This window comes from Cydia pomonella, chromosome 20 (assembly GCF_033807575.1).
Source record: "Cydia pomonella isolate Wapato2018A chromosome 20, ilCydPomo1, whole genome shotgun sequence".
Classification (NCBI taxonomy): domain Eukaryota; kingdom Metazoa; phylum Arthropoda; class Insecta; order Lepidoptera; family Tortricidae; genus Cydia; species Cydia pomonella.
This window is the reverse complement of record NC_084722.1, coordinates 3,144,481-3,157,942: the sequence shown is the minus strand read 5'-3', so window position 1 is coordinate 3,157,942 and position 13,462 is coordinate 3,144,481. Positions and strand designations below refer to the sequence as shown.

General features: G+C 45.8%; 1 protein-coding gene across 1 annotated transcript in view; it reads left to right on the top strand.

Annotated features, from left to right (window-relative positions):
- The window catches only part of LOC133528964 (carboxypeptidase D), a 63,685-nt gene that overhangs the window by 39,471 nt on the left and 10,752 nt on the right, over window positions 1–13,462 (top strand). The window contains exons 16-23 of the mRNA XM_061866505.1: window positions 1,593–1,749; window positions 4,351–4,584; window positions 5,266–5,416; window positions 6,810–6,960; window positions 7,682–7,806; window positions 8,511–8,683; window positions 10,800–10,935; window positions 12,933–13,144. Coding sequence (XP_061722489.1) covers window positions 1,593–1,749; window positions 4,351–4,584; window positions 5,266–5,416; window positions 6,810–6,960; window positions 7,682–7,806; window positions 8,511–8,683; window positions 10,800–10,935; window positions 12,933–13,144 — 1,339 coding nt within the window. The remainder of the gene's footprint in view (window positions 1–1,592; window positions 1,750–4,350; window positions 4,585–5,265; window positions 5,417–6,809; window positions 6,961–7,681; window positions 7,807–8,510; window positions 8,684–10,799; window positions 10,936–12,932; window positions 13,145–13,462) is intronic.

Genomic DNA, 13,462 nt, shown 5'->3' with positions numbered 1-13,462 from the left:
TAGGATTAAATCTTACATTTATAAAGCAATTTCAGATGGTAATAACAGAATTGTATGGTATCACGTTTTGATAATTTACATCTAAAATCTATAACGAAGATAGATATCGAAAGTATTGTACTGTGAGACAAAAACTAGTTTTGAGGTTTCGTTATTTACCTCCATTTCATAAAGTCAGGAAATCACGTAATATCAATATTTGTTGTGAAGTGGTTATTGATTGAGAACGGAATAATAGCGAGGGCCTATAAAGTACAATTTCTTGACGTTTACAGTCAGGGGCAAAAAAGCTTTGCGAATTAGTTGTTTAAAGTTAATATACATACCATGGTTGTTGAAGGAAGAAGAGGATGTGCAAGTCATTTTGAACACCTGACTTGCAAAGCTGCTTCTACTGTTTAACCTCCTAAGACCCCGAGTACAATTTTTATACTTATTCCAAAATCTATTTTGAACTTTTATTATGTAACTAAGAATTCCAAATTAGAAAATAAACAAAACAATTGCTTCTGGGTCTCAGGAGGTTGTACAGTCAATGTATTGAATATCGACAGTTACAAAGTGCCAAAATATGTACATACTTCCTTAATCTAGCGGTTATAAGGTCGTGTATACATATCGTTGGCACTTTGTCCGTGTCGATGCTTAATACCTTGGCTGTATCTTTTCAGTGAATGGGAGTGATAGAGTTCAAAACCATTTCCGAAACCTAAATCTTGATACTTGTGATTAATACATTTAAGCTTTTAAGATACGTAATTTTCCTATTTGATGACCAATTGATGACCATTTTATCTTTTATTAAACTTATAATACTTATTCATCACTTACATATGTTTTACGCACTTATATAAGTAGACGCACCGCTTGTATGTTAATCAATAAATATGTATGCACGCATCACATGTATTATTTATTTTATTAACTGTCTAATCTTACTAACAATTATTGGTTCTATCATATTCTTCTAAAAAAATAAATTTTAAATTATCTCAAAGTTCTACGATGCCATCGATGTGAAGTTATATTTAAATATTTCTTTAATTTTTAGATTAAACTAGTAACTCTACCAAGTGTAGAAAATGTTTTTTTTTTGGATAATATTTATATTACTACTATAAATTTTAATAATAAAGCAAAATTATGAATGTAAGAATTCATAAATTTCTTAGCTAGTTTAAAGTGGGAGTGTACGAAAGCTTAGGTTGTGAAAATTAGTTGATTCATAATTTGTGACAATTGCGACCTTAGCTAAAGACCAAGATATTAATTCTAAAACTGTTGTTAAGTCTAAGAAAAAAAAACTTGTCGTTGTAGATGATGTACCGCTCCGTGCGAACCATGTGGTAACTTTGACAGCTCGTTGACATTGACAATAACAACCTAGTTACCGTAAATCATATGGCGCCGTACATGTCTTGGTCTTCTTGGTCTTCTTGGTCTTGGGTCTTCACTTCAGTTGGCGAAATCGGGACACGACTTTCTTAGACTATACAACTTTTTTACACTCAGTCGCTCGTTGCTTAGGGTTTTACATTTTTTTTCTATTTTGTCATACTGATGTATTTATTATGATGTTCCGAACCCGACAGCGTGCTAGACAATATAATGCACACGCGGTACCACTCCACTCTCGAGCTGTACGCCGAGCTGGCGGAGCTAGAGAACAAGTTCCCGGACATTGCGGAGTTCCGGTCCGGGGACAGCCTGCTCACCGCCTCGCTGCACCAGCTCAAGATGACCGACAAGGTAAGAGATGCTAGACAACATGCAGCATACACGGTACCACTCCACCCTCAAGCTGTACGCCGAGCTGGCGGAGCTGGAGAACAAGTTCCCGGACATTGCGGAGTTCCGGTCCGGGGACAGCCTGCTCACCGCCTCGCTGCACCAGCTCAAGATGACCGACAAGGTAAGAGATGCTAGACAACATGCAGCATACACGGTACCACTCCACCCTCAAGCTGTACGCCGAGCTGGCGGAGCTGGAGAACAAGTTCCCGGACATTGCGGAGTTCCGGTCCGGGGACAGCCTGCTCACCGCCTCGCTGCACCAGCTCAAGATGACCGACAAGGTAAGAGATGCTAGACAACATGCAGCATACACGGTACCACTCCACCCTCAAGCTGTACGCCGAGCTGGCGGAGCTGGAGAACAAGTTCCCGGACATTGCGGAGTTCCGGTCCGGGGACAGCCTGCTCACCGCCTCGCTGCACCAGCTCAAGATGACCGACAAGGTAAGAGATGCTAGACAACATGCAGCATACACGGTACCACTCCACCCTCAAGCTGTACGCCGAGCTGGCGGAGCTGGAGAACAAGTTCCCGGACATTGCGGAGTTCCGGTCCGGGGACAGCCTGCTCACCGCCTCGCTGCACCAGCTCAAGATGACCGACAAGGTAAGAGATGCTAGACAACATGCAGCATACACGGTACCACTCCACCCTCAAGCTGTACGCCGAGCTGGCGGAGCTGGAGAACAAGTTCCCGGACATTGCGGAGTTCCGGTCCGGGGACAGCCTGCTCACCGCCTCGCTGCACCAGCTCAAGATGACCGACAAGGTAAGAGATGCTAGACAACATGCAGCATACACGGTACCACTCCACCCTCAAGCTGTACGCCGAGCTGGCGGAGCTGGAGAACAAGTTCCCGGACATTGCGGAGTTCCGGTCCGGGGACAGCCTGCTCACCGCCTCGCTGCACCAGCTCAAGATGACCGACAAGGTAAGAGATGCTAGACAACATGCAGCATACACGGTACCACTCCACCCTCAAGCTGTACGCCGAGCTGGCGGAGCTGGAGAACAAGTTCCCGGACATTGCGGAGTTCCGGTCCGGGGACAGCCTGCTCACCGCCTCGCTGCACCAGCTCAAGATGACCGACAAGGTAAGAGATGCTAGACAACATGCAGCATACACGGTACCACTCCACCCTCAAGCTGTACGCCGAGCTGGCGGAGCTGGAGAACAAGTTCCCGGACATTGCGGAGTTCCGGTCCGGGGACAGCCTGCTCACCGCCTCGCTGCACCAGCTCAAGATGACCGACAAGGTAAGAGATGCTAGACAACATGCAGCATACATGGTACCACTCCACCCTCAAGCTGTACGCCGAGCTGGCGGAGCTGGAGAACAAGTTCCCGGACATTGCGGAGTTCCGGTCCGGGGACAGCCTGCTCACCGCCTCGCTGCACCAGCTCAAGATGACCGACAAGGTAAGAGATGCTAGACAACATGCAGCATACACGGTACCACTCCACCCTCAAGCTGTACGCCGAGCTGGCGGAGCTGGAGAACAAGTTCCCGGACATTGCGGAGTTCCGGTCCGGGGACAGCCTGCTCACCGCCTCGCTGCACCAGCTCAAGATGACCGACAAGGTAAGAGATGCTAGACAACATGCAGCATACACGGTACCACTCCACCCTCAAGCTGTACGCCGAGCTGGCGGAGCTGGAGAACAAGTTCCCGGACATTGCGGAGTTCCGGTCCGGGGACAGCCTGCTCACCGCCTCGCTGCACCAGCTCAAGATGACCGACAAGGTAAGAGATGCTAGACAACATGCAGCATACACGGTACCACTCCACCCTCAAGCTGTACGCCGAGCTGGCGGAGCTGGAGAACAAGTTCCCGGACATTGCGGAGTTCCGGTCCGGGGACAGCCTGCTCACCGCCTCGCTGCACCAGCTCAAGATGACCGACAAGGTAAGAGATGCTAGACAACATGCAGCACACACGGCACCACTCCACCCTCGAGCTGTACGCCGAGCTGGCGGTAAGTGTCCTCTCTTATCCTTCTTTTAGTTTCCTTCACCTCATGGGCCACCAGAAAACCAAACCTCCCTGCAACCCGGTGACGTAGTTGCACTAGCGCTTCGTCCAGCGTTGTTTGAAGACTGGCTTCCGCTGCACAGACCTGAAGGTATCCACCATGTCCAGCTCCAACTGATCGGGCGTGGATGATGGTTATCGAATTACAAACAAGTCTTTAAAGCACACTGATTATTTCATTCACACGTACAATTAATAAGTTCACACGTAAAAAGAACCACTCGCGACGGTGACAAGAGTACCTTCGCTATACATTCAGAGAGCTGATTGATTTGAGTGAGAGGGAAAATTGACAAGCAATCAATCTGGTCGGTCGATCACAAACGTATGAATAGATTTTTGAATGACATTTGATGTGTCATGAACACTAACGATATTGAAAGATCTTCTGAGCACCGCACCAAAGATCGATTAGTCTGTAAAACAAAAATATTTGAAGAAATCTAAAATATTTCACAGCTTCAACTTCCCATGCACTTTCTATTCTATTTCAATTTCTAATTTTGTAAATACTTTCAGGTCGGCTCGCCCGAAGAAACGAAGCTCCACATGGCTCTAATCAGCAACCTCTACGCCTCCCACGCTGTCGGACAAGAAATGCTCCTTAACTTCGCCCGCCACATAGCAACAGCGTATTCGCTCGGCGAACCCAGACATAAACGACTGCTTGAGAACGCTGTGCTGCACTTTATACCTAACCTGGATCCGTTGTATGAGAAAATACTGCGTGGGTTTAGCGGGGAACAATGCCAGGTAGCTTTTTACATTACAGTACAATCCCGTTGATCCGGCACACAAGAGAGCCGGATTAGTAGAAAACTGGAGCAAGAATGCATATTTTTAAAGGATATTTTTAAGTACGTGGTATAAATACACTACACTAAAATTAAGTTCAAAGGAAATTCGACCGTTATCAGGAGGTTAGCCACTTTTTAAGAGAAGGCAGTGTGATAATGTAAGCGTAAACTTGACATAGAATGATCACTAGCACTTCTATTTTAGTGCTGGATTACTAGATGTACCGGACCATCGAAGTGCCGCATTACTAGATGTACCGGACGCTTTAAGTGCCGGATTATCGAGATTTCACTGTTTTTCCTCTAACAATTAGCCATACCTTCCCCTAATGAGCCACCAACTAAAAATAACAACCAAGATGTCACTATGATAATGCTAACAAAGTCGTAATGGTAACAAAGTAGTAGTTTTAATTTAAAGAAAACGATAAATGAATCATACCTATCAATATGTCCATAGAAAAACTTTGAGATTGATTTTTTTTAGCAAATTATTATGTGGAGGACGAATTTTCAATTGCCAAAGTGAAAAGTTCCTATCTTGTGCTAATTTCCCGAAATTTTCGTAAAATATTCCAATTCTTTGGAAACTCCGCACTCATTGTCAATCATATAACTTTTTGATTTGTTCTTCCAGTTATCTCCTCTAGAAGAAGAGTTCGGCGATAGCCTGTACCACTATATCACCAAAACTAATCTAAGTCCATTGACTAACTATACACGAGAGAAGGCCTTTGTTGATCTCCTCAAGGCTGAGAAATACGACATCGTGTTGGATCTGTCTTCAGGTATATATAAAATATACATATTTATGCGACCACCGTCGAGTCAAGCAAGAGTAGAATTCAGCCATATTGCCCCGCCGCATCTACGGAGACTGCAAGCGCTAAACAGAGAAGCGGCAAAAATACAAGCGCAACATTCTCTACCTTGCCACCAGCCCTTCTGCCACCCCCCACCCCAACGCCTTAAGTCTCGCCACCCAGCATGCATCACAGTCCAAAAACTGAGGAATTTTGACGTCAGACAGAGCTGGAAGTACGAGTGGAGCAAAATTACTGCTGGAACTACCCTACAAGCCATAGATCCCACAGCGAAACCAGACGGTTTTGGCCTGTCACGAAAGCTCTGGTGTCGTGTAAACAGACTGAGGACAGGTCACGGGCGCTGTAACTATTTTCGCCATAAATGGGGCTGGCGGGACTCTGCGCTCTGCGACTGTGGTGAAGAGGTTCAAACCATCGAGCATATTATACAGCGCTGCCCTTTGCACTCTTTTCCAGGCCCTCCGGAAGATCTGTTTAAATTAACACCAGACGCAATCTCGTGGCTTGAGACCCTGAATGTAGATTTATAATTATTTTATTTAGCTATATATTTTTGAAATGTTTATGTTTATACGCCATACGATTAAATAAAGAGTATAATTGAGCTAATATGTAAGCACTTACGAGGTGAAATTGTGGTCAAATGCTTTCCGTTATCCAATAAAAAAAACGGACAAGTGCGAGTCGAACTCGCCCGCCGAGTGTTCCGTACTTTTTAGTATTTGTTGTTATAGCTGCAACAAAAATACATCATCTGTGAAAATTTCAACTGTATCATGAGATACAGCCTGGTGATAGACGGACGGACTTGTCTTAGTTAAAGGGTCCCGATTTACCCTTTGGATACGGAACCCTAAAACACATGAACTTTTTACACTCCACCAGCCACCAGCCCAAGCCTCACCTGATATTAGTTCTGCAGTCCTTGCTAGTAATAGGATATTGTGCAATAAGAGCGGAAGTCGTTAGAAACCCTATGCTTGCAGGGAAGAGGGTTTTTTTTATGGCTCGAGTCGGCAGGGTGTCCATCCTCACACCCTAGATCCTAAATGGTCGCTTACTGTGCGGTTTAAGACGAATTTCCTCCCGCAGACGCTCCGGCTGTGGAATGAGCTCCCTGCCGACGTTTTTCCGAGGGGCTACAGTATGGAGTTTTTCAAAAAAAGGAGTGTACAGATTTTTAAAGGGTCGGAACCACGCATGTAACCCTTGTATGAAAGATAGCAATCTCACACCTGAGGCCGAGGACCGGGCAAAGTAGAGAAGATTGAGTAGGATAGCGGACCCTGGCGCTAGGCTGGGAAAACGCTAGGTTGTAGAAATGTGAAAATCAATATAAAACTTGTTATTCCAGGTACGGAAGACGTAGCGTACCCTGACTTGTCTCGCCGTCTATTCGAGCAGTTCGCCCAAAAATACCAGGACAACAGAACACCCATGGACAAATACGAATGCCGAAACACGCCCTCCAACCACGGGAACTTACTCGATGTGCTGTGCGAGAGGTGAGAGTCTGTCTCTATCTATTATCATCATATATTCATAGATATCATACCATATCATATCATCACTTACAATTAGTTATGCTTTGCATTTTCCGCAAATCGACAACCACTATGCCTATTTTACGTGAAAAACGAGGTAACGCTACTATAACCACCCCAGCTTCGAGCTTGTGCATTTAAAGATGTAGACGTTCCACGAGGTGGTCGTTTTGCGATCTAGTAGTTTTCATAATTAACCATTCTGAGACGACGACCTTTTAGCAAGATAGTCGTTTTGCTACCATGTTACTTTGAGATATAGGCTTTCTGCAATTGTGTTCATTTTGCGATCCCGTCCTCATGCACGACCGGTCATTTTGAGATCCAGCTGTTATGATACCAACCCCTTTTTATGTACAAATACATACCAAAATACGAAAAGAAAATAAGCTTTTAGCCTCAGAAATGCCTGGCTAAATGTCTCGGGTTCCTCGTGGACACCTTGTATTATTGGCCGTTACTGTATGTTAGTTGGGTGACAATCCAATAACAATCGAGCTGATCTAAAGAATAGTAATGGACTCAGGAGTTGGCCATAGGATATTTGTGATAAAACAACAACGCAACCAATGTTTTTGTTTGTTAGACATCGACAAGTATTGTTGAAAGACCTGTTGAAAGAAAAGTTAGCGATAAAAGCCTGTATCATAAATGTAATTTTTGTCAAAAAACTTATTTAAAGGTACAATACGCCGGTGGTATCGCTGGGACTCAGCTGCTGCAAGATGCCGAGCGAAAGCGATATAGCTTACGTTTGGAAAAGCAACTTGCGCGGCATCATGAAATTCGTCGAGTTGGCTAATACAGGTAAACCATAAACTTATGATTATAAATATATTTTTTAACTCCCACGGTTTGAGTTTTGCCAGTAAAGAGTATTCAATTCAAAATATACTTTTATCCAAGTAAACTTAGCCACAAGTACGCTTGAACAGTGGAGGTGGAGTATGAGGACATTGAATTTTTTTTTATTCGAATTCAGAATCGCTTTGCCGACTCGACTTAGCGTACGTGGCAGTTAAGGGTTTAATAAATAATTATTATTTATAGAAAAGTTGTACAATCCCATTTTTATTTTTATAGTATATTTGATTATTTTATAATTGAGAGGGAATAGCTAAATACATTTTGATATCCTACATCTTTAGTAGGTACATCTACATTTTCAGTTTGGCAGTTGACATTAGCGAGATTTCATGATAAATTTCAACAACGCAAACATATTTGACGGCCGGTCTGGTCTAGTGGGTAGTGACCCTGCTTATGAAATCGATGGTCCCGGGTACAATTCTCGCTAAGGGCATTTATTTGTGCGGTGAACACAGATATTTGTTATTGAGTCATGGGTGTCTTCAATGTATATAAGTATGTATTTATCTATAAACGTATGTATATCGGCGCCTAGTACCTATAGTACAAGCTGTGCTTAGTTTGGGGTTAGGTCGATTTGTGTAAGATTGTTCCCAAATTATTTATTTATTTATAAAAATAAAGTGTATTTTTTCTGTTAGGTATCCAGGGCTACATCAAAAGTGAGAGCGGCGGGCCGGTCCGCGACGCGTCCATCGTTGTGAACGACTTCCCCCGCGCCTACCGCGCCAGCCGCAACGCGGCGCACTACCGCGCCTCGCTCCCGCCCGGCGAGTACCAGGCCGTCGTGTCCGCCAGGGGATACGTGGACCAGGTAATTGTGAACACTTCCCCCGCGCCTACCGCGCCAGCCGCAACGCGGCGCACTACCGCGCCTCGCTCCCGCCCGGCGAGTACCAGGCCGTCGTGTCCGCCAGGGGATACGTGGACCAGGTAATTGTGAACACTTCCCCCGCGCCTACCGCGCCAGCCGCAACGCGGCGCACTACCGCGCCTCGCTCCCGCCCGGCGAGTACCAGGCCGTCGTGTCCGCCAGGGGATACGTGGACCAGGTAATTGTGAACACTTCCCCCGCGCCTACCGCGCCAGCCGCAACGCGGCGCACTACCGCGCCTCGCTCCCGCCCGGCGAGTACCAGGCCGTCGTGTCCGCCAGGGGATACGTGGACCAGGTAATTGTGAACACTTCCCCCGCGCCTACCGCGCCAGCCGCAACGCGGCGCACTACCGCGCCTCGCTCCCGCCCGGCGAGTACCAGGCCGTCGTGTCCGCCAGGGGATACGTGGACCAGGTAATTGTGAACACTTCCCCCGCGCCTACCGCGCCAGCCGCAACGCGGCGCACTACCGCGCCTCGCTCCCGCCCGGCGAGTACCAGGCCGTCGTGTCCGCCAGGGGATACGTGGACCAGGTAATTGTGAACACTTCCCCCGCGCCTACCGCGCCAGCCGCAACGCGGCGCACTACCGCGCCTCGCTCCCGCCCGGCGAGTACCAGGCCGTCGTGTCCGCCAGGGGATACGTGGACCAGGTAATTGTGAACACTTCCCCCGCGCCTACCGCGCCAGCCGCAACGCGGCGCACTACCGCGCCTCGCTCCCGCCCGGCGAGTACCAGGCCGTCGTGTCCGCCAGGGGATACGTGGACCAGGTAATTGTGAACACTTCCCCCGCGCCTACCGCGCCAGCCGCAACGCGGCGCACTACCGCGCCTCGCTCCCGCCCGGCGAGTACCAGGCCGTCGTGTCCGCCAGGGGATACGTGGACCAGGTAATTGTGAACACTTCCCCCGCGCCTACCGCGCCAGCCGCAACGCGGCGCACTACCGCGCCTCGCTCCCGCCCGGCGAGTACCAGGCCGTCGTGTCCGCCAGGGGATACGTGGACCAGGTAATTGTGAACACTTCCCCCGCGCCTACCGCGCCAGCCGCAACGCGGCGCACTACCGCGCCTCGCTCCCGCCCGGCGAGTACCAGGCCGTCGTGTCCGCCAGGGGATACGTGGACCAGGTAATTGTGAACACTTCCCCCGCGCCTACCGCGCCAGCCGCAACGCGGCGCACTACCGCGCCTCGCTCCCGCCCGGCGAGTACCAGGCCGTCGTGTCCGCCAGGGGATACGTGGACCAGGTAATTGTGAACACTTCCCCCGCGCCTACCGCGCCAGCCGCAACGCGGCGCACTACCGCGCCTCGCTCCCGCCCGGCGAGTACCAGGCCGTCGTGTCCGCCAGGGGATACGTGGACCAGGTAATTGTGAACACTTCCCCCGCGCCTACCGCGCCAGCCGCAACGCGGCGCACTACCGCGCCTCGCTCCCGCCCGGCGAGTACCAGGCCGTCGTGTCCGCCAGGGGATACGTGGACCAGGTAAAACAATCAAATTCAATATTTATTATTATCATACAACTTTAACTCTGACTAGAATTATCGACTGCCAGCATATTTAAGGTCGGCCTGACTCCTTGGCGCTGCGTAGAGATGTAGTCTCGCTCTGCATTTTTTGCCGCATGTCTACCGGGAAGCGCTCCGAAGAATTGTTCGCATTAATCCCTGCGGCTTCTTTCCGCCATCGCTCTACGCGACATCATTTCCATCTTCACCATTCAAATGGGGGTTGGCAGTCCTCGACTGTCCTTTTCTCCAGAAACTTCCTGCCTTGCAAAGCTAAACTGTGAAATTAACTGTCGCCTGCGCTGTTTCCGGACCGATACGACCTTCAAGGAAAGAGCTTACTCCCTTAAATGCCGGCAATGTACTTACGACTCCTCCGGTGTTCCGATTGTCCATGGGCGACGGTAAAAGCGACTGGTCTACTCATTTGCCTCCTTAATCTTAAAAAAATATCAGACATAGATACAACTTTATAATGATATAATATCTTTGTAAAGTGGATTATCCCAACACACATAACAGAAACAATTATTTTGAACCAACAGGCGTTGACATGGCGGATCATCGAAGGCGAAGTGAAACAGAAAGACATTATACTGCACCGTGCCAACAGCGAGCTGCCGGGAGGCACGTTCGACGACACCGACTTGTACAATGACCCCAACTTGGTCTATATTTCAGGTAACATTTAGATAGATAGATAGAAATCATTTATTCAGATAACACATCCATAGGCATACAGATAACACATAGCAAATACAAGACTAAAATAGTAGAAACAGAGGCGTGAAGCCGAAATGGTCTCCATTCAGCAATGCAGCTGACATGACTAGCGTGGTCGTTGGTTTTATGTGGAGCCAGCGGGGTGTGCGCGACACGTTGTGAACGACGTTACTAAATTAAGTTTGAAAAAAATTTATACATCAATTTTATATATCTATATAGGTAATAAATAACATTGACGACATCTGGAAAAAGAGGACGAAAGGTTTTATTTTATATATAGCTTCAGGCAGCAAAGCTTTGTTGGTCCATTAGGTACGCTTTTAGTATTGATTTAACGTGAAACGTATTGAGCTAATTGGTTAATTAGTACTGCTCTGTCGGATTGGTGGCGGAAGATTATTCCAGCACTTCGTGGCAGCGTAACAAAAGCTGCCACGGAATGCAGCGGTATTATTGACTTTTTTTAACTAATTTTCATTTAGCAAATACGTCTGCGAGCGATACTCCAATGTATGCGCTTAAGGCGTGTAAACAAAAGAGATTGGAAAGCTTCTGGTAAGCTTCAGTAGCACAGTTGGTTAAGAGCGGTCTGACTGTTGTTCCGAAAGGCACCAAGTTCGAGTCTTGTCCGTTGCAGTGAAATTTAAACAAAACAACATGAAATGTAGATTTCACTGACTTGGCCGCTTTTTTCATATTTTGGCCGCATCATTTTCTTTTATACGGGGTGTTTTATGTCTGTCCATGCTCTGAAGGTGTCCCTTTGTGAAAAACCCCCTTGATGCATCAAGGTCATATTTTATTATCTGCAAAAACTTGTCAAAAAACAGTTTAAGGCACAGTATGTATAAGTTACTTTATGGTTTATGAAAGGTGCTAGTGCTGCACTCTGGCGACAGAACATTGCAGTAATGCTCCCTATTAATATAGATGAAATAAGAAAAATACAATTTAAATTACTATAGAAATCATGCAATTAAATACAGTAGCTACTTTTCTTAGTGGAATTTTGATTTAAAAGTGTATATGTACATCAAATCATACAAATAGTAGCTCTTTCAGAAAACATATCGAATTCTTACAAAAGGAAAAGAAAATAATATTAATAAAAGAAATGAGAATATATTTTAAATCTGACTGATTGCTATGAATTACCTACATACAATTTTTGATTTGCTTAATTACCCGAGCTGTGTCACCTATAACTCTACATATAAAACAATGATTTTTAATTCTACTTTATTTTATTGCAGTTTATGGTTTGAACCATGTATGTTTGCCTGTCAAGTAGTCCTCGACTCTGTAATAAGCCTTCAACATCAATGACTTTTTTAAGTAATTCTTAAGAGCTGGCAAGGGTAATCTTAAAGCATCGTCCGGTAACTTGTTATAATAATGAATGCATTGCCCAACGAATGACTTGTACTTTGCGGACACGAAACTTTCTGATAGCACGCTTATTTTTATTTCTAGTGGTATAGTTATGGACATTACAATTTTTAGTGAAGGAGTCTAGATTCTTAACAACATAAATAATACTATCATAGATAAATTGGGTAGCTACGGTTAAAATATTAATTTCTTCTTAATAAATTAAGTTCTCTTAATGATATAGAACGAATTGCTCTCTTTTGTAAGACAAATATAATCTGTGTCCTTTTTTTGCCCCAAACTAGAATACCATATGACATTACACTATGAATGTAACTATAATCCACAAGGCGATCATAAAGCGACATAGATCGACATGTGCAGGTTGATTTTTCCACATTCTCTGGGAAGTTACCTACATGAGGTTATACCATACGTCGATGTTTTCTGTGAAAGTGTTAAATTTTTGCGAATTTAGCATTGTATATTGCTGTAAAAGTTGTATAGGCTACATTTTAATATCTCAGAATATGGCTAGTCATAAAAAAAAAAAATGCTAACTTTGAATCTACATGTTTCAGGTCTAGCCCTCGACCAAAACAGCGTACCACTAAACACAGCTAAGCTACTAGTGTACCCGCTGGGCACTAAAAAGCTGGTCGATCCCGTGGCTACCAATACAAGTGATGCTAATGGTCGATTCGTAGTCACTCTACCGGTGACCTATATGGGCAGAGAAGTGCTTATGACCGCTGAGAAGGACGGATATATCTCTAGACAGAGACACATTATGGTAAGTTAACTATCTTTGTATTGAGACTTCTGGCGACAATCTGTTAGAAATGCAAGTAGTATGGATGATTCTAAATAAAAACCGGTCAAGTGCGAGTTCGTTTTACTCGCGCACCGAGGATAACTTTGAATTATCTCGTGTAACTAAAAAGGCGAAAGACTTGAAGAGAAGGACCTATACTAAGTATTTTTGTGTACAACGCCATCTATCGGCAAAATGTCTAGCTAATTTGCGCGATGTATGTTGGTTTTTCGAGGATAATTCTCTATCATGTGAACCGAATTCAAAAATTGATCTTTTATTTGAAAAAAGGTGTAT